At 50.8% G+C, this 21,577-nt stretch overlaps 1 protein-coding gene across 8 annotated transcripts in view; it reads left to right on the top strand.

The window, feature by feature from the left end:
• CDCA2 (cell division cycle associated 2) overlaps positions 1–21,577 on the top strand; it is a 272,763-nt gene that overhangs the window by 97,532 nt on the left and 153,654 nt on the right. For 7 of the 8 annotated variants that reach the window (XR_003857078.1, XM_029604097.1, XM_029604094.1 and 4 more), the window contains one exon: positions 14,820–14,898. The exons of the other annotated variant lie outside the window; for it this stretch is intronic. Coding sequence is in view for 6 of the 7 variants with exons in the window: in XM_029604097.1 (XP_029459957.1) it covers positions 14,820–14,898 (79 nt within the window). In the remaining variant the exon portion in view is untranslated. The remainder of the gene's footprint in view (positions 1–14,819; positions 14,899–21,577) is intronic. 8 annotated transcript variants of the gene reach the window in all.

Here is a 21,577-nt window from a genome sequence, read left to right as displayed (position 1 = left end):
TGAGCGGGACCTCCCACCGCTGGACAGCCCAGATCAATCAGACCAGGAGTTTTCACCGGACGAATCCGAACTCCCGGACGAAGGAGACCTTCCCCCAGGGATTGAACCATATAGAACCATGAGGCAGTTCTTCCCTAAGGAGGATCTCTCCGACCTGGTGTCCCAGTGTCTGGCGGAGTTGGATATTACAGGTCCCAGCACTGCGGTACCCTCTGCGCAGAACCCCCTGCTGGAAGGTCTTCGTCCTACAGCCCGCCGTTTTCCATTCTTGCAAGCAGCACAACAACTGATAGATTTAGAATGGGCGGCACCAGCGGCTTCCTTTAAAGGGGGCCGGGCCCTGACGGGCATGTACCCATTGGCACCGGCTATCCAGGACCTGCTGGCGTGCCCTCAGGTGGACGCCTTGATTAGCGCTGTGGTCAAGCGCACTACCATTCCAGTTGAAGGGGGGACGGCCCTCAAGGAGCCTCATGACCGGCAACTGGACACCATTCTGAAACAGACCTTTGAGGTGGCAGCTCTATCTTTGCGGATCGCGACCTGCTGCACAGTGGTGACGCGTGCCTGTTTGTCACAGGTCAGGAACAACGCTCCAGCAGCTGACATGGAGTCCGCTCTTTCCTTCCTCACGGATGCTGCATCTGACCTGGTCCGGACAACAGCTAAAGGGATCTCCTCCTCTGTAGCCGCCAGGAGGCAGCTCTGGATCCGGAGATGGTCAGCTGATGCGCCTTCAAAGTCACGCCTCACCAGATTGCCCTTTAAGGGCTCTTTCCTATTTGGCAGCGACCTTGATAAACTGGCCAGTACATGGGGTGCCTCTCCCGTGCCTAGACTGCCGGAAGATCGGTTCAGAAGGGGCCAGCGCGCTTTGCCAAGGCCCTCCAGGGGCAGGAGTTCCCAGCGCTTTGTTCCCTACAGGGGTCGCTACCAGGCACCACGTCCTCAGGCCAGGAATCAGTCCTTTCGGACCAAGCAGCGCAAGAGGGGAGCAGGCCTGGGCTCGGGTCCCGGCCGCGCCTCCCAATGAGAATCCGCCGATTCATCTGGGGGACGGGGCCATAGGGGGCAGGTTAACCCTCTTCTACCCCAGATGGGTCGAGATCACGTCGGACCAGTGGGTCCTCGCCATTATCCGGGAGGGGATATTATCTGGACTTTCATCATCTCCCTCCGGACAAGTTTGTGGAATCGTCATGTCCCATGCACAAGACGGCAGCATTGGAAGCTACCTTGGCGAGGCTCCTGTCCTTGAGAGCCATCATCCCAGTACCTGCCTGGGAAGTGAATTCTGGACACTATTCCATTTATTTCATGGTACCCAAGAAAGGGGGCACCTTTCGGCCTGTGCTGGACCTCAAATCAGTCAATCGCTACTTACGGGTGCCGAGGTTTCGCATGGAGACTCTGCGCTCCGTCAAGGCTGCACTACAGCCAGGAGAATTCCTCACGGCGCTGGACCTGTCAGAGGCATATCTGCATATCCCGATCCATCCTGATCATCAGCGCTACCTACGCTTCAAGGTTCTCGGCCGCCACTTCCAATTCCGGGCTCTGCCCTTCGGGTTGGCCACGTCCCCAAGGACATTTACCAAGGTGGTCGTAGTGGTGGCAGCGGCACTCAGGCGGGAAGGAATTTTGGTCCATCCCTACCTAGACGACTGGCTGATCCGGGCGAAATCTCGAGAGGAGAGCCTTCGGACAGCCAACAGAGTTATTGCCCTTCTGGAAAGCTTGGGCTGGGTAATCAATCTCAGCAAGAGCTGCCTAGAGCCGTCCCAGTCTCTGGAATACCTGGGAGTGCAATTCGACACGCAGGCAGACACAGTCAGTCTCACTGCCAAAAGAAGGTTGAAACTTCAGACGCGTATCCAGTACCTGATGGGAGCCAGTCGGCCCATAGCGTGGGATTATCTGCAAGTTCTTGGTCTCATGGCATCCACCCTGGAAGTGGTACCTTGGGCAAGGGCCCATATGAGACCCCTACAACACTCCCTGCTCTCTCGCTGGAGCCCTCGTCTACGGAACTATTCCACGCACCTACCTCTGCCTGCCAGAGTCCGGACACAGTTACGGTGGTGGCTGCAGTCCGACCGCATGAGCAAGGGGTCAAGGATGTCCTCTCCCACGTGGACGCTGCTCACCACAGATGCCAGCCTGAGCGGCTGGGGAGCGCACTGCGAAGGACTCACCGCACAAGGGCGGTGGCGCAGAGAAGAGTCAGCGTGGAACATCAACCGTCTAGAGGCTCGGGCGGTCTGATTGGCATGCCTTCGATTTGCGCACAGACTGAAGAACAGAGCAGTCAGTGATGTCCGACAACGCCACCACGGTAGCATACATCAACCGTCAGGGCGGAACCAGAAGCCGGCAGGTATCTCTGGAGATCGCCCCACTGATGGTTTGGGCAGAGGCGAATCTTCGGGACATCTCCGCCATTCACATCGCCGGGAAGGACAATACCACGGCAGACTTCCTCAGCAGAGAACGTCTAAATCCGGGAGAGTGGCAGCTGTCACCCATAGCCTTCCAGATGATTGTGGATCACTGGGGGATCCCGGACATGGATTTACTGGCGGACAGGTCCAATGCTCAAGTACCCAGATACTTCAGCCGCAAGCGCGATCCGTTCTCCCACGGAATCGATGCCCTGGTCCAGCCATGGCCTCCAGGGACTCTGCTATACGCCTTTCCTCCGTGGCCTCTGCTGGGCGCCATCATCCACAAGATTCAGAAACACCGGGGCCTAGTTCTTCTAGTGGCACCAGACTGGCCAAGAAGACCCTGGTACGCGGACATGAGAAGACTACTGGCAGGGGAGCCTCTTCCCCTGCCTCCTCTCCGGGACCTTCTACGTCAAGGTCCCATCCTCCACGAGGATCCAGCTCAATTCTCTCTTACGGTCTGGCCATTGAGAGGGCTAGACTGAAGAAAAGAGGTTACTCTGAGCCCGTGATAGATACACTCCTCCGAGCTCGCAAGTTTTCCACATCCCTCACCTACGTAAGGATCTGGAGAGTATTTGAAGCATGGTGCGACACTCATGGCACCAACCCACATACAACCACAATCCCTATTGTGTTGGATTTTCTGCAGGATGGACTTCAGAAGGGTCTCTCCTTCAGCTCCATCAAAGTCCAGGTGGCTGCGCTGTCTTGCTATGGTCCCAGGAGGGATGGCAAGACTATCGCCAAGCACCCAGATGTTGCTCGCTTCCTGCAAGGAGTCAAGCATATTCGTCCGCCACTAAAGTGGCCTGTGCCCTTATGGAACCTTAATCTTGTTTTGGATTTCCTCGCGGGATCCACCTTCAGACCCCTTCGGGGTCTGTCTCTTCATTCTCTAACCTTGAAGATGGTGTTCCTATTGGCGGTATGTTCAGCACGTCGCATCTCAGAGCCACAGGCACTGTCCTGCCGAGATCCCTTTCTCAGAATCACTCCTGAAGCTATCCATCTTCGTACGGTTCCCTCCTTTCTACCTAAAGTAGTTTCACAGTTTCATCTTAACCAAACCATATCCTTGCCTACCACGGCGGGTTTGAAGAAATCTGAAGAAGGGCATTTATTACGCCATCTCGACATTGGCAGATTGCTGCCCAGATATCTGGAAGTGACACAAGACCTACGAAAGACAGACCATCTGTTCGTCCTACACAGCGGGAAGAAGCAAGGTGAAGCAGCCTCGCGGCCCACCATCGCCCGCTGGATTAAAGAAGTTATCAGAGCAGCTTATGTGGAGGCCGGGAAGTCTCCGCCTCTACAAGTCAAGGCTCATTCTACCAGAGCACAAGCGGCATCTTGGGCAGAATCCAGGCTGCTGTCGCCTGCAGAAATCTGTAAAGCGGCGACATGGTCCTCCCTCCATACCTTCTCCAGATTCTATCGTCTGGATGTCCAGGCTAGGGAGGACTCAGCATTTGCAAGGGCGGTCCTATATGGTCCTCAGGCAGCCTCCCGCCCAGGCTGGGAGTAAAGCTTTTGTACATCCTATTCGTTCTGAGTCCATCTGGCTACACGCCAGGAAATGTTGAGATTACTACCTGATAATCTCCTTTTCCTTAGTGTAGATAGATGGACTCAGCATCCCGCCCAGCTGCCTGTGTACATGGGTTTCACCGATTTAAGGTAAGCCATGTCATTTGTTTACATAAGAGCGTACACTCTACCTGGTGTCAACGCCTTCCGGTTGTGAATGCTGGCGGTCTCCAGCTACTATCAATCGCTCAGGGGAATCCTGTTTTCACTTTTCACTGAGCATCAGTACACACATCCATAACAGCTTTTGCAAGGAAGATTACTGAGTTGCTGCGCTTCCTGTGGGGATATATATATACCCCCGTGCTGACGTCAGATCAGTCTCCAACTGCTAGCATGTGGATACTATCCCCATTCGTTCTGAGTCCATCTGTCTACACTAAGGAAAAGGAGATTATCAGGTAGTAATCTCAACATTACTTACCCTCTCCAGCAGTTCTACTCCTTTCCCTTGCAGGCCACACCAGAAGCAGCAGAAGCTGCTGAAGCCATCCTCACAGTCCTCTTCCTTAGTGACCACAACCAGTCTCTTTTCTCTGTCACATACACACACCAGTCACACCCTCAGGACCAGTTTCTGTCTCTCACACACCAATCATCTCCCCAACCAGTCAGTCTCTCTCTCTCTCTGTCTCTGTCTCTCTCTCTCTCTGTCTCTCACTCACTCTCTCTCACACACACACACCAGTCATCTTCCTGATTAGTCTCTCACACATACACATATCACCTCTCTGGCCAGTCTCTCTCAATCACATAATGCTTTCTGTAACTTACACACAGGCTTTCAATCACACACATGCTCTCTCTATTTCACTTACACACAAGCCCTTAATCACACACATGTTCTATCTCGCTTACAAACAGGCTCAATCACACACATGCCCTCTCTCACAGCCACAAGCCAGCCAAAAACATGCTCCATCTCTCTCGCACACACACACTGACACACACAAGCACCCTCCCTGACTCACATATACACCACACACATACAAAAGCACCCTCCCTGTCTCATACACATTACACTCTCACAGAAGCATCTTGCTTTCAGACTTGCAGCATTTTCACTTTTACTAAAAGTGAAAGTGATGCTCCCAACCGTTAAATAAGAAAACCACATTCCTATCAGAAGGCGAAATGACACCCTTCCTTCAGGTTCTGTCATCCCAAGGGACAGCCACCCACACCGTACAGGTTCTCTTGTTTTACGCTTTCAGGCAATAAAGCAAGTGTCTCGTTCTTTAAACTATCAGTCGTATGAGATTATTCATGTGGGAGATATGGAACAGAAAGACATCCTTAGTCAGCTTCCCTTTTAAATGGGAAGATTCCAGTCTTAGTCATTTAAAAATATACATTATATATATTTAAAAAAAAAATAAATGCAAAACCATTTCAGATTGGAACTATTGTAGTCTTCATGCTTAAATTATGCTTCAAAAAAAAACAAAAACAACCAAACCCCACCTGGCATCAGTATCTTAAATTTGTGATTTTGCTGAGATGAACATTTTAAATATTTTAATTTTTGCTTTAGTATTTGTCTCTACCCACTTTGTTAAATTTTATTTTCTAGAAGAGGGATGCTTAAAATTCAGTAATTTCATCTTTCACCCAACTTTTCAAAAGTTGCGCTACCAGCACAAAAGTTGTATATGAATTATCACATTTCATTTTTTTAAACTGGCAGATTCCTTTCTCACATACATAACACAGAAACAGAAGCACCATCCCTTTCTCACATACACATTACATACATGCACACACACACACACGCAAAGAAGATCGGCGCAGCCGGTCTAGCTGATCACGTGGCCAAAGAAAGGAAGATTGACGCAGCCAGAAACCAGGCGCCGAGACTTAGGGGGCGCCGCGGCAGGCAACCAGCCCCCGACTCGCTGTGCCACCCTCCCGATGCCCCCCCTGGTGGTCCAGCAGAGGGCCCGGGAGTGATCTTCCGCTCCCGGGGCCTTGGCTGCCACTTACCAAAATGGCGCCGGTGGCCTTCAGCCCCTACCATGTGACAGGGGCTACCGGTACCATTAGTTGGCCCCTGTCACATGGTGAGGGCGCCATTGGTTGGCCACTGTGCCTAGGGCGCCCCCTAAGACTTGGCACCCTAGGCACAGGCCTAGCTCGCCTAGTGGTTCCTCCGGCCCTGTCTCAATCACATATACTCTCATCTACACCGGCTCTCAATCACACACAGACACACTTGCTGTCTGTGTGTGATTGAGAGCCGGTGTGAGAGAGACAGCATGTATGTAAGAGTGCGATTGAAAACCTGTTTTTATGAAAGATTGTGTGTGTATGATTGAGATTCTTTGTGTGTGAGAGAGATAGCATGAATGTAAGTGTATGACTGAGAACCTTATGTGTAAGTGAGAGAGATCATGTGTATATACACACAGGCTCTTAATCATACATACACATGATCTCTCTCACACATAAGGTTCTCAGTCATACACTTACATTCATGCTATCTCTCTCACACACAAAGAATCTCAATCATACACACACAATCTTTCATAAAAACAGGTTTTCAATCGCACTCTTACATACATGCTGTCTCTCTTACACACACACACACATGATCTCAAACACCTATGCTTGCTTGCTCACTCATTCGCGCTCCCTGCACCGAACTAGCGACAGCAGCAGCAGCCTCCACTTCCAGACCTCGCGGCCTCGAGAAAGTACTCCCATTGGTGGGGGTGGGGGGGCTGATGTTGCTCCTCTTGTGCTCCGCGCCGTGCTGCTCATTCTTCAGACTGTGCCTCTCTGGGCCGTGCTGCTCGCACTAGCATGGTCTCTTCTTTATATGCACGGCAGCTGCACTCCACTTCTTCTTCCAGGCTGAGAGGGTGGGAAGAAGGAAAAAAATGCCGTTGCAGCTGATGCTTGCTCTTAGATTAGATTTAGATTTTATTAATTAATGAAACGCCTAACACAAGAGGACTAGGCAATGTACAATAAGAACATACTTTTATAATCTGGTATGGTTGTGGACCCTGGATCGTAGTGAGAGCTGACTCTACCCACAGGGAGGAGCCCTGTGGGGACTCACTACAATAGACGTGGCCTCAGGTGAGACGGACACAGAAGTAAGAGACTTTATTAGACTGGAACGTGGGTAATACCCACAGAGTTGAATGAAGACACAGTCCAGAGTAGTGAGGTTGCTGAATGATGATATCCCTGGTAGTGGCCCGCAGAGCGGGGTACGCCAGGAACTCCTCTCCCGATGACACACCTCTCAGGGTAGATGCAGTAGTGGCCTGCAGTGCGGGGTACGCCGAGAATCAGTGAGTAGTAGTAGTAGTTCAGAGAGGTGCAGGAGGTCGGTAGAGCAAGGTAGATGACTGTTCTCACTCCGAAGTGAGATGAGCACGTCAACAAGCTGGTAAAAATGAGAAGCGTACTCACAAGGCTGAACTATGCAGGATCCCAAACAAGGATAGATGGATTTTCCAGGCAGGAAGGCCCTCCGAGGAGCAGATAGCCAGAAAGTGACAAGGCCCCCGAGGAGCGGGTACCTAAGACATTCTAAGTCCAGGAGTTCAGGAATGTGTTCAGAGTAGCGAAGCGTCTCCAATAGGAGTGGAATAAGCAGGAAGGAAGTCCTTGCTAACTCGTAGGAAGCATAGGTTGGATGGATTAAATACACTGGCAGGTGACAACATGTGGAGGGGACTCCCCCGAAGTTGCTGCCATAACGTGCAGGCTGAGGCCGCCATGGCTCTGAGAATCGCTGGTGCAGGGGAAAGAGGTGAATAACAGAGGTTGCAGCCATCTACGACCGGGCACAACAGTACCCCCCTTCTTAGGGCCCCTCCCAGGGGGTTTCAGCTTCCTAGATGAGTTAGATGAAATTGTCGAATTAGATCCTTGTCAAGGATGATATTAGCAGGCTCCTAACTATTTTCTTCCGGCCCTTATCCTTCCCAGGATATGAGGTATTCCCTTTGCTTTCCACGTTTGCGTACATCCAAAATGTCATCTACTTGGGGTACGTGATGTCCTCTTTAGTAGTAAGAGGCTGCAGGTCCGGAGTCTCTTTTGAAAACTCGGAGAGGATGAGTGGTTTCAAGAGAGATACGTGGAAGACGTTGTGTATCTTCATGGAAGTGGGTAGTTGCAAGCTGTAAGTTACAGGTCCCAGGCAGCGGAGAATGGAGAAAGGCCCAATGTAGCGTGGAGCGAATCGAACAGATGGCAGCTTGAGATGGATGAATTTGGTACTGACCCATAGCTTGTCTCCTGGTTGGAATTGAGGTGCTGCTCTGTGATGAGCGTCATAACATTTCTTGGCCCGTTGTTCTGCCTTCTGCAAAAGGCCTTTGGTTTGTTCCCAGAGATGATGGAGTTCTTCAGCCGAAGCCTGGGTTGCTGGAGATGAAACTGACAAGGGTATTGGTAGTGGAGGTAATAGCTGACGGCCATACACTATCTGGAATGGTGTTGATCCAGTAGCCGCTGATGGTTGCGAATTCAGGGTGAACTCGGCCCAGGGAAGCAACTCTGCCCAGTCGCTTTGTCTGGAGTTGACGTAGGAGCGGAGGAAATGTTTAAGTGTACGGTTCGTTCTTTCAGTTGGACCATTTGATTGTGGATGGTATGCTGACGTCAGGTCTAAAGAAATATCAAATTTCTTACAAAGAGCTCTCCAGCTGTGAACTGTATGCCTCTATCCGAGATGATATGCTTCGGCATGCCGTGCAGGCGAAAGATATGCTGTATAAACTGCTTTGCCAATTCTGGGGCAGATGGTAGTCCAGGTAATTCCACGAAGTGCGCCATTTTCGAGAAACGGTCTACAGTGACCCATATGGTGGTGTTTCCGCTGGACACTGGCAGGTCAATGACAAAGTCAGTTGTGATGTGCATCCAAGGCTCCTCTGGAGCTGGAGAAGGCCCCAAGGGCAGCCGGCCGGAGGCTTCTGTCTTGCACAGGTGGCGCAAGATTCTACATACGCTCGCACGTCCTCCTTCATTGAAGGCCACTAATGGTATCTTTCTAAGGTGGCTAGCGTACGGGCTTGCCCAGAGTGACCGGCTAATCGGGAATCATGAGCCCAGTTAAGTTTCTTTCTCAGGGTCCAAGGTACTACCGTCTTCCCAGCCGGAACAGAATAGGTAGCAGCCAGAATCACTTTATCAGGGTTGATTATATGGCGAGGTGCAGCCGGAACATCTTCAGAAGTGAAGGAGCGTGAGAGAGCGTGTCTACGTGTATCATTGTCCGCAGGACCATGCTTGAGTAGAAAGTCAAACTGATTAAAAAAAACAGCCATCGGGCTTGTCTATGATTGAGTCGCTGCACATGACGCAGATATTCTGAATTTTTGTGGCCTGTGTATACAGTTATCTGATGTTGTGCCCAGTTGAGCCATGGGCGCCACTCTTCGAATGCTAGCTTGATAGCCAATAGCTCTTTATCTCCTATGCCATAATTTCTCTCTGCTGGAGAAAAACGCCGGGAAAAAAAAGAGCAAGGGTGCAGTGTATGGGTATCACTGTTCTGGCTAAGAACGGCTCCTACACAAACATCTGAGGCATCAACCTCGACTATAAATGGACATCGAGAGTCTGGGTGGCGAAGGCAAGGTTTTTTGAGAAAAAGCCTCCTTGAGGGCTTGAAAGGCCACAACAACTTCTGGAGATTACTGCGAAGGGTTGGCTTCCTTTTTTGTCATGGCAGTAAGTGGTGCAGTCAGGGTAGAGTAGAGGTGGATGAATGTGGGATAATAATTGGTGAAGCCGAGGAAGCGGCGGAGAGCTTTGAGACCAGTAGGTTGAGGCCAGTCCTGTATGCTTTTGGTCTTTTGTGGATCCATCTGGAAAGCTCTACTGGACACCACGTAGCCCAAAAAGGGAACAGACTCCTGGTGGAAGACACACTTTTCAAGCTCCCGTAGTCTTTGCAGGACTCTGGCAATATCTACCTGATGACTTTGTAGATCTTGGGAGAAAATTAGTATGTCTAAATAACAACCACGCATTGGTAAAGAATATCTTGCAGGATCTCATTCATCATATTATGGAATACGGCCGGAGTGTTACACAGGCCAAAGGACATAACCAAGTACTCGAAATGGCCATCGCGAGTATTAAAGACAGTCTTCCCCTTGACGAATGCGGACCAGATTGTATGTCCCTTTTAGGTCTAGTTTCATGAAAATCTTGGCTCCCTGGAGTCTGTTGATAATTCTCTGAAATCAGAGGTAAAAGGGAATCTGTCCTTTATAGTGATTTCATTAAGTGCTATGTAGTCTATACATGGATGAAGAGATCCATCCTTCTTGCCAATGAAAAAGAATCCAGCTCTGGCAGGTGACTTGGAAGGCTGGATAAATCCTTTTTGCAAATTTTCTTGAATATAGGCCAACATGGCCTCAGTCTCTGAGAGAGAAAGTGGGTATGCCCTTCCTCTAGGGGTCTCCGAGTCAGGCTTTAAATTAATAGCACAGTCGAAGGACCGGTGTGATGGTAATACGTCTGCTGCTTTTTTCGAAAACACGTCTTGAAATGAGTATTGTGGCGGCAACCTAGGAGAGAAGTAGAGGTTTACATGCAGGGCCATAGGTGTTACTTTCTTCAACCATCTGTTGTGACAAGCCGCTCCCCATTGTGATAGTTCTAGGGTGCCCCAGTCAAACTGGGGTGTATGCTCTTGCAGTCATAGTAGGCCAAGTACTACTGGATGAAAGGCTTTGTCAAGGACCAAAAATGATATGGTCTCGATATGAAGAGAACCAGTGCGCAGGCATATCGGTTGCGTGGTGTAGGAAACCTCTCCTGGTAGTGGCTCGCCGTGTATAGAGGAGAGGAGCCACGGACTTGGTGTCGAAATGATAGGAATCCGAAGATGTTCCACCATCCTTTTAAGTATAAAATTGCCACCTGCTCCGGAATCAACGAGTGCAAGAGTCTGAAATTCAGGAGTCCCGGAAATGATTGAGACTGGGAGCATCAGTGGAGGAGATGGTGTAGTAAGACTTAGGAACAGTCCTCCTGTGGATCCTAGGTCTGCATGTTTCCCCGACAGATGGGACAGGATTGAACCTCATGGCCAGGTTGTCCGCAGTACATACAGAGAGCTAATCTCTTACGGTAGCACCTCTCTTTGGCAGTTAGATGGCAGCGGCCTAATTGCATAGGTTCATCTTCAGTGACAGGAGAAGGCTGAGTCTGAGTTGCAGGTGTTGATCATGATGGATGTTTCTTGGAACTCTACCTCAGATGAACGTTCACGCAGGCGGTGATCAATTCTGCCTGCAAGGTCAATGAGTAAGTCCAAGGTGTCAGGCAAATCACGTGCTGCAAGTTCATCCTTGATGTGGGAGTGAAGGCCCTCTAGGAAAACTGCATGTAAGCACCCCAGGACCCAATGAAGCTTTGAAGACAGGGTCTTAAATTCAATAACATAGTCCGGAAGTAACTTACAGGCCTATAGAGGAAAGCGTGGCCGTGGTTACCCTGCTTCTAACCCGCTTTCTACTCACAATTTGGCCACGTTAGTCCAACCCACGATTCACTATCCCTTTTAACCCATCCTTACCACTTCTTTAAATCAACTGGTAACCCTTCCGCCTGCAGCATGTATATGGTATGTAAAAGATCAGATTAGCTATTCCCTCCCATACAGTAACGTGTGCCCCGATTATCGCCTTTTTAACCTGCAGTTTTGCTGCGTATTTAACCTGCTAATTTACCGCCTACCCTTACCCCTGTGTTAGTGTGGAGCATCAGGTCAGAGATACGAAATTTCACAGGCAAACGACCCCCTCACCCCCCGGGACAAGACCTTTAGAGGAGCCAGGATCGGGCAAACTTTTCCCCAGCCCCCGCTCACCTGCCCTGGTCGCGTTCATGGGTGCCGATCTCCCGTGCGGGCTCGCTGACAGCTCCAGAGCAGGAAGGAAGGACCTGTTGTTTCCAAGCATAACCTCTAAACCTCCATAACTAAACTCTTGCCTGCCCAACCTAAAATCCAACGCACTGGGAAAGCCACGCTTCAGGATCGGGCAAACTTTCCCCCAGCCCCCGCTCACCTGCCCTGGCCACGTCCATGGGTGCCGGTCTCCGGAGCAGCCCCAGTCCTCTCTCCCCTCCTCCCGGGGGCAGCCGGCGGTGAGAGCGAGAGAGGCTTCAGCAGCCCGGGGCGGATCGGGCGCTCCCCATCCGAGGCGCGGCTTCCAGCAGCCCTCGCCGGCGATGGTGAATGAGCGCACGCCGTGACCTGAGCGCCCGGCTGGACGTCCAAGGTCACGGCGTGCGCACATGCACTCATTCACCATCACCGGCGAGGGCTGCTGGAAGCCGTGCCTCGCATGGGAGCACCCGATCCGCCCCGAGCTGCTGAAGCCGCTCTTGCTCTCGCCGCCGGCTGCCCCCGGGAGGAGGGAGAGAGGACTGGGGCTGCTCCGGAGACCGGCACCCATGGACGTGGCCAGGGCAGGTGAGCGGGGGCTGGAGGAAAGTTTGCCCGATCCTGAAGCGTGGCTTTCCTGGTACGTTGGATTTTAGGTTGGGCAGGCAAGAGTTTAGGCCGGCTGATACTTCTCTGATCCTTTTCTTTTGCTTTAAGTTGGGATCCACTTCCTGGTATCTGTCATTTCAAATGACATTTGAAATGACAGGTACCAGCGCACCCAGGATACTGTATAGGCGCTGTATAGCGCTCTATACAGTAAAATGGATTGCGCTTCATGGACGTGGCTTGCATTTGCATGCTATTTAAATACTGTATCGAGCGGTATGTGATCAGAGCTGTGCGAGCGGCAAACGAGCGGGTGCCCGGCACTGCCGCACTTTTTCTACCGCGTCCTTACTGTATCGGCCTGTTAGCTCCTTGTTGGAGGCGTAAAAGAGCAGATCCAGCCACAGTCTTGTGAGCTGGGTCATCAAATACTGACTTGGAGAGAGCAAGAAAACCTGGCAAGTCACTGAGGGATTGGGTCATTGCGTTCCCAGAGAGGTGAAGCACAGGCCAGGGCTTTCCCGTCTAAAGAAACAGGATATACGTAGTCTTGGCTAATACATTAGGGAAGTAAGTTGGTTGTAGCAAGAAGTCATACAGCACTGGTTGAGAGAGCCCCTACACAACAGGGAATCTCCTGAGAAGCGAGTGGGGGCTGGTAAAGGTACTACAGTTCGTACGGAAACCACTTGCGACAAAGCATCTTGATCAGACATGGTAGAAATGTTCAGTCGGGAATTCAACTGATTAACAGCATTAGCCAATGTCTCTAAGGTCCTCTGTTGTTCAGCAACACGTCGGGCCAGGTCAGGAATGGCCTGCAGAGCTGAGACCTGAGCTTGGGTCCATGGAGTTAGCAATCTGTTATAATCTGGTATGGTTGTGGACCCTGGATCATAGTGAGAGCTGACTCCACCCACCCGCCCTGTGGGAACTCACTACGATAGGCGTGGCCTCAGCTGAGACGGACACAGAAGTAAGAGACTTTATCAGACAAACGTGGGAGAGTCTAATGAAGACAGTCCAGAGTAGTGAGGTTGCTCAATGATGATATCCCTGGTAGTGGCCCGCAGCACGAGGTACGCCGAGAATCAGTGAGTAGTACAGAGAAGTGCAGGAGGTCAGTAGAGCAAGGTAAATGGCGGTATTCACACTGAAGTGTAGAAGAAGGCAGCTGAGATGATCACAGTAGTGGCACGGAGTACACCGGCGGTTCCATCAACAAGCTGGTAGAAACGAGAAGCGTACTCACAAGGCTGAACTAGGCAGGATCCCAAGCAAGGATAGATGGATTCTCCAGGCAGGAAGGCCCTCCGAGGAGCGGATAGCCAGAACGTGACAAGGCCCCCGAGGAGTGGGTACCTAAGGCGTTCTAAGTCCAGGAATTCAGGAACGTGTTCAGAGTAGCAAAGCGAAGCACCTCCAAGAGGAATGGAATAAGCAGGAAGGAAGTCCTAGCTAACTCGTAGGAAGCATAGGTTGGGTGGATTAAATACACTGGCAGGTGACGACATGCGGAGAAGATGCCCCCGATGTTCCCGCCATAATGTGAATAAGAGAGGGCCTGGCACGCATGCCCTAGGTAATCCCTGATTCAAGATGGAAGACGGGATTGCCCACGCCGTCCCGGGGATGCCGAGGAAGGCACCGTTTGCAGGCTGAGGCCGCCATGGCTCTGAGAATCTCTGGTACAGGGAAAAGAGAGGTGAGCACCAGAGGTCACAGCCGTCTGCAACCGGGCGCAACATATACATAATAAAATATAAATACAGAACATAAAAGTAGAGTAAATATAACAAATCATGAAAAAACTACATAATAAACATAAAACAAAACTAAGAACATAAGAGCGTTCCGCCTGGGCTATCAGCATTTTAAGCCCGGGCGGAAGATAAGTTCTTATTTCACTGGGGCAGAGGGAGCAGTTGGGCCAGCGGGGTCTGGGAAATGTGGTGACACACCTGCGTGTGCTTGGCGACACACTGGTGTGTCATGACACACCGGTTGAGAACTGCTGCCCTAGACTGATGTTATTAAATTCTTATCTGCGCTCAGTGTTGCCTGTTGGCAGAGTATTGAAATAGTTATCTTTTTTTATTCATGTTTTTTGGTAGTCTATCCACAGTTGCTTTTGAAGAGAATACTGGCAGGCTGATGTCACTGCAGGGGTATGTATACTGTAACGTCTGTTTACTCCATCTCCATCTGCTGGTAGAGGTGCATAAGCTACTTGTTCTGAATTCATCCTAAAGAAAAGAAATTATCTGGTAAGTAGTAATTTCTCCTTTTAATTTAACTAGGAATGTGTCCAGCTTCATGTGGATTCTTTTGAAGATGGGTTACTTAGTGGGAACCCTTCATACTCTGATAACTTTTCAGGTAAGTATGAGCTACTGTGGTTTAAAGCTAATGAAATTTTAGTTAGTGAAGTGGTAGAACTGAAAGCAACAATGCATCAAAATTAGCAGAAATTTTAATTTTTGGAAATTCTGCTCTTTCAGTTAGTTCCATGTATTGTATGTATCTGTGTGGATTATATGTTACCTTTAAAATGTGACAGTACAAGCTAGTGGTTCTCTGTTGATAAGCATGCGTGAATTATTACACCGTATGGGTGATATCATCTGATGGCGTCAACATGGACCCAACTCTCAGAGATCAGTAAATCTTTAAAGAGCCTGTGTGGGAGTTCCTACATGTACGTTGCCTTGTAAGCCCCTCTGTTTTTCTTCATCTGAGCATGGATATATCCTAGTTTCTCTTAAAATGTTTTGATTTTTGGACTTTTGTTGGGCTTTATCTGCCTTGCTGCTGCTTCTAATTCTTCCCACTGCTGAGACAGGCTATGACAGCCCCTCAAACAGAACTTTTAAGGTTTTTTTTGCAGGCCAAGAAGACTGCCGTCGAGGTTTCAATGCCTATATTTATGGGTACTGGATGTCCGTAACTGATATGAACTCTGTCTGCTTTGCTACCTGGGCCCTGACCATGATTCCTTCCACTTAATACAGCTGTGGTCAGATGTCTCCTAGGGTGTGTAGTAGGTACCACTCCTAGAAGATGAAGGCCCTGAGAGAGGTACCGGCGGGTAAGAGTCTGAAGCCCCAGTGTGAGGCTGAGCAACATAGTAGCTCATCTTCCAGGAGTGAAGCTTCGACTCTCAGTGAAAGAACCATGGAGGGAATCTTCCCCTTCTTGTTTCTGCAAGCATAGGAAGGATTCTTATGCCCCTACCTCCACCCATGATGCCAGTTCTGTCTAAGGTCAGGAGGAGATCGTAGTGCAAAAGCATTTGGCACTAGTAGAGGAACTGAGATGCATACCTAAAAGTCTGAGAGGATCCCCTTTGGGGCTTTCTCCCTTGGTACTGAAGTAAAAAATCATTTGCTTTTGGCCCAGGGCTCCGCTGAAGCAGGCCTTTTATTGAGGATGAGATAGCCTTGTTGGTGCAGGTGCCATCGTTCTTCATGGTGTGGAAGATCCCCATGGCACTGAGCCATTTGTTTTATCCAGACCCAGTGCCAACTTGCTATGTTTGGCTGATCGCAGTAGCCATGCCGTAGTCAGCCTCGGTCACCCTGGGGACGCCATCTGAACACCATGGCCTTGCTGTGACTGCTGCTTCCCTAGGCAGGTTCTTGCGAGCACACATGTTCCTTCTTTCTAGGCCCCTAGTGCCTAGTGATGTCAGCCAGCCTGAGAATTTAAACCCCAGCTTTACTGCAGCCTTTGCCTTCACAACAGGTCTTCTGCATCACTGCAGTGGTAGTTGCTCAGCATTCCCGCTTGTTCCCGTGTCCCTGTATTCTTGAGTTCCTGCTTGTTTCCTTAGTCTCTGATTGTTCCTGCTCCACTCCTAGTCGTCTTCTATGAGTCCTTGTCTTATTCTGACTCCCTTGTCAGTCCTGTGTTGTCTTGGTTCCTATTTGTTGCCTTGACCTCAGATTGGATCTGGACTCCTCTGTCTCTCAGCCTGCCCTGAATTTGCTTTGCTCTACCCATGCCATGATCTCAGCTTGGCCTATAAATGCTGCCAGAACCTGCAGGCTCAACCTAAGGGGGAGGTGGTTGGCCAGGCAGAAGTTCCTGTCTCCGGGCAAGTCAACTGCTGCCTACTAAGGCCTATCTTCTGCTTGCACTAGATAAGTTATCCTACCTACAGCAGTCCAAGGGCTATTACTCAGTGCTACACAACCAATCTGTATCATCTGCGCAGAGTTCTCATTTTAGGGCATATTCAACAATCAGTGCTGTTGTAACCACGGCAGTCCCAGAACTACTGGATGTATGGCTTTGTCCAGAATGTGGAAGGAAATGGACTCCACGTGCAGTGATCCCGTGCGGAGGATAGGAGCAGTGGTGTGAGTAATCTCACCCGGTAGTGGTTCTCCATGGATGGACGAGAGAAGTAAAGACACTGGGTGGGGAAGCGGATGGTGGAGCTTCGGAGGTGCTCAGTCAATTGTTTAAGGATAAAGTTCCCACCAGCCTCAGAGTCCACTAAGGCCAGGGTATGGAACTCCTGTTGTCCAGCTTGATGGAGACTGGTAAAGTCAATGGAGGAGAAGGTGAGGTCAGGTCTAGGAGTAGTCCTCCTGCTGAACCTAGGCCTGGGAGTTTCCCGAACAGACAGAGCATGTGGCTATGGCATGTCCGGGTTGGCCACAGTATAGGCAGAGACCAGATTGCTGGCGGTGGCATCGTTGTTTGGGAGAAATTCTGCTCCGGCCCATTTGCATAGGCTCATCTTCAGTTTTGCTCGGAGCCACGTTCAGCCTGCGTGAAGACGAGCGTTGAATTCATGACGAGCTTGACGTAGATTTTTTGGACACTCTAGACTGAGAGCGCTCCTGCAGCCGGCGGTCGATGCGACTGGCAAGGTCTATCAACAGATCCAGAGACACAGGCAGTTCTCGAGCTGCCAACTCATCTTTAATCCAGGAACTCAGTCCCTCAAGAAAAATGGACCGTAAGCAATCTGAGTCCCAATGAAGCTCTGTCGACAAGGTCCTGAATTCTATGACATAGTCAGTTAATGGCCGGTTGCCCTGTTGCAGGTGGAGGAGAGAGGATCCGGAAGCGTATCTTCTGCCAGGATCGTCGAAGACTGAGTAGAATAGGGCAAGAAACCTGGGCAGGTCATGAAGAAACGGGTCTGCAAGCTTCAAGAGGGGTGATGCCAAGGCCTTGCCATCCAGGAGATAAAGGATGTAGGTAGTATTGGTAATCACAACTGGGAAGTAAACCGGTTGTAGGCAGAAGTGCATATTACACTGATTCAGGAACCCCCCCTGCATATAAGAGGATTCCCAGAAAAATGTGGAGGTGCCGGTAAGGGCACAGTGGGCCGAGGAACCGGCATAGAGGTGGAAGAGTTGAGCTTGGGAGACATTGTGGTGGTAATCCCTGCGGCGTCTAGATGAGTGCTGAAATTATCAATGGCTGCTGCTAGTGGTTCCAGGAACTTTTGTTGCTCACTGATTCTTTGTGCCATGCCAGGGATGGCCTGGATAGCTGAGACCTCTGTTGGGTCCATGGACTTGGCAATATGTTAGGATTTGTGGGTTTCGTGGACCCTTGGCCTGAGATGAAGGTAGTACAGCCTGAGGAGTGGAGCCCCACAGGTCCACACCGTCGGGAGGCGAACTCAGCTGTAGCAGAGAGCACGGTAGTAGTACAGTAGAGAGAGAACTTCCTGCGTCACTGCCACATGATCGCAGGCGCTAGTCCAAAGCTATGCCGTGAGGCAGACCTTGAGGAGCGGGGAGCGCAAGGACAGGGTCTATTGTAGGCGAGATGCAGAGACTGTCCCGAGGGGTGGGACAGTGTAGTAACAGAGTTTCTGGTTTGATGACATAGGGGCTGCCCCGAGGAGCGGGGAAGCACAGAGTCAGTCTTGGCAGTAGTGACGTAGGCACTGCCCCGAGGAGCCGGGAAAGTGAGGAGCAAGTCGCTGGTGCAGAGACGTAGGCCCTGCCCTGAGGAGCGGGGAAGCGCAGAGGCAAATTCTCTGGTGGCAAGACAGATACTACCCCGAGGAGCGGGGAGCATACAGCAGGAGTGTATGTAGGCAGTTCTTAAGGCAACCCTGAGGAGTGGGGAGGCCAGCAGGCAGGAGTTCTGGAGAGGTGCAGGGACCACCCCGAGGAACAGGGAAGTCAGGAGACCAGTCTCCCAAGGAAGCGCACGCAGGCCCCCGAGCAGCGGATACCAGAGCCAGAATCATAGGAAGAGGTCCGAGTCAGGCACCAACGTCTGAGGAGACAGGAACAAGCACCAGTAAGTGAAGGAACTCGTTGTCAAGTCTATTAGCGTAGGCCAAGGGAGATGCTTATAAATCCCAGCCAGTGATGTCATCAATCGGGGACGCCCCTGCGGTTCCTGCCATAGCATCTTTATAGAGACTCGGTGGTGCGCGTGCCTAGGAAGGCCCAGAGGAGGCATGGAGGTCGGCGGCATCCCAGCCGCCATGAATAATCTCAGGAGGCAGATGTCATGCAACTGCAGTGGCTAGCCACAGCCGCGAGTTCGCCCGGAGAGGAGAAGCAGGGTAACACATGAAGTGAGTTGGGTCGGCCGCGGCCAACGGTCATAACACCCATATTGTTGCTCACCAGCTGTATGTGGTGCAATACTTTATGAATTTGTGCAAAAGTCAAAACCTTCGTACCTATCAGATCTAGGACAGGTGGACTTCTGTCGAGCACTGTAGAAATGTTAGAAGCATCTGATCAGTTCAACTTATGATGCTTTTGATACTGCAACCAGAACTTCTGTCATTTCCATTGGAGCCTGAAGGCTTGTGTGGTTGCAAGCAAGTGGCCTCCATGAGGATGTGCATAATCCTGGGCTAGGTATGAACCTGGTGACCTTTTTGGGGTGGAATTCTTTCAGGGCCTTCAAGCCTTTGTTCAGGCGCAGTCAGCTGCTGCCCCTGCCCGATCTGAGCCCCAGCTGAGAGGGCCTCGTCTTCCCAGCCCCATAAGCATGCCTAACCTCACCAAGGATATCCCTGAGAAGGATGCAGACATGACAGACAACGATGGGGATGCAGACTCATTGGAGGATGGGGAAATCCCTCCAGGCCTGGAGCCTTACTGAACCATGCTACGGTTTTTCCACAGAGATGAATTGCCAGCCCTGCTCTCCCAGATCCTGAAGACTCTGGGAGTTCCCAGCATGGACCCTATGTCAGAACCAAAGAGAAATCCCATCCTAGTGTCTCTATGGAAAGTGTCTTGCTATTTCCCGCTGCTGGAAGCCATCCAGGAATTGACTGACCTAGAGTGGGACGCCCCGGAAGCCAGTTTTAAAGGAAGTCAGGCCTTGGAGGCTTTGTACCCTCTGGACCCGGTGGCCGAAGAACTCCTGCATTTCTTGGTCTGCGCCATCTCGAAGCGAACAACTATCCCAGTAGAGGGAGGAGCGGCCTTGAAGGATGCACACGATAGGCAGTTGGAGTCCATCCTTAAACAAGCCTTTGATGCGACAGCAATGACACTGCAGATCGCTTCCTGTTGTGTCTTGGTGTCTCGTTCGTATCTGCTTCTCTCGAGAGAGGCAGATAGCTCAGGGGCGCATCCCAGAGAGGCGATGGAGCCCACCGTGGCCTTCCTAGCGGATTCAAGTGCTGATCTAGTACGTACCTCGGCCAGAGGAATAGCCTCAGTGGTGGCGGCCAGAAGATAGCCTTGGCTGCGAAATTGTTCAGTGGACGTGACCTCTAAGGCAAACTGCACAAAGTTGCCCTTTAAGGGATCCCTTCTATTCGGAAGCTAATTGGAAAAGCTAGGCAGTAAGTGGAGTGAATCTCCATTGCCTCGACTACCAGAAGATAAGAAAAAGAGGTTACATCAACCCTTACCCATGAGGAGTTGGGCCAGTGGCTCCCAGTGCGTCCGGCCCTACAGAAACTCGTCATTTGACATTTCGGCCCTCGGGAAGGTCTCAGTCCTTTTGGAGCTGACAAAAAAGAGGAACTGGTTCAGGCTCCGGTTTGACCTGAACTTCTCAATAAAGTTTGGCCGACCCATCCACAGGACGAGGAGATAGGGGCTGACTATCCCTCCTCTATCATAGGTGGGTCGAGATCACATCAAACAAATGGGTACCGAACATCAAACGAGAAGGATATGCTCTAGAATTTTGCTGCATCGCTTGGGACATGTTCATGATATCACCTTGCCTCTCCCAGAACAAAAAATACTGACAGTGGAATCCACATTAAGGCTCTTCAGTTTGAGGGTTATAAGCCCGGTACCTACACCCCAGGAAAATACGGGGCGTTATTCCATCTATTTCACCGTACCCAAGAAGGAGGGTTCATTTCATCCCATCCTGGACCTCAACAACATCAATCATCTGCGGGTAATTCCCTTCCGCATGGAAACTCTTCACTCCGTCATAATGGCCACATAACCAGGAGAGTTCTTGACCTCTCGGATGCCTACCTTCATATCCCACCAGTGTTTCCTATGCTTTGCGGTACTGGGCTGCCATTATCATTTCCTGGCATTGCCCTTCGGCCTGGAAACCGCCCCTAGAACATTCTCCAAAATTATGATGGTCATATCGGTGTCACAGAGGGAAGAAGGGATCCTGGTGCACCCTTACTTAGATGACTGGCTGATCCGGGCAAAGTTGTTGGAAGAGAGCCTCCAGGTGACCACAGGGTCAGGTCCCTGCTTCAGGAACTCGGTTGGGTTGTGAACATGGACAAGAGCAGTCTCAAGCCTTCCTAGTCCTTAGAGTACCTGGGAGTCCGGTTCGACACCAAGCAGGACAAGTCTTCCTCCCTCGAGGATGTGCCAAATGCGTCGGTTGACGAACACAATGCGCCCCAGGGTGTGGAGCTATCTCCAGGCCCTTGACCTGATGGTGTCAACCCTAGAGGTAGTACTGTGGGCGAGGGCACACATGCAGCCACTCCAACGCTCCCTGCTGTCACGTTGGAACCCTCTGTCTCAAGACTACTTGATTCACCTCCACCTACCAATAGAAATATGTTCTTGGCTCCAGTGGTGGCTACAGGAAGTGCAACTAAGCAAGGGTGTAAGCC

This window comes from Rhinatrema bivittatum, chromosome 5 (genome assembly GCF_901001135.1).
Source record: "Rhinatrema bivittatum chromosome 5, aRhiBiv1.1, whole genome shotgun sequence".
Classification (NCBI taxonomy): Eukaryota; Metazoa; Chordata; class Amphibia; order Gymnophiona; family Rhinatrematidae; genus Rhinatrema; species Rhinatrema bivittatum.
The sequence above is the reverse complement of the archived record's forward strand: the minus strand, read 5'-3'. Positions and strand labels throughout refer to the sequence as shown.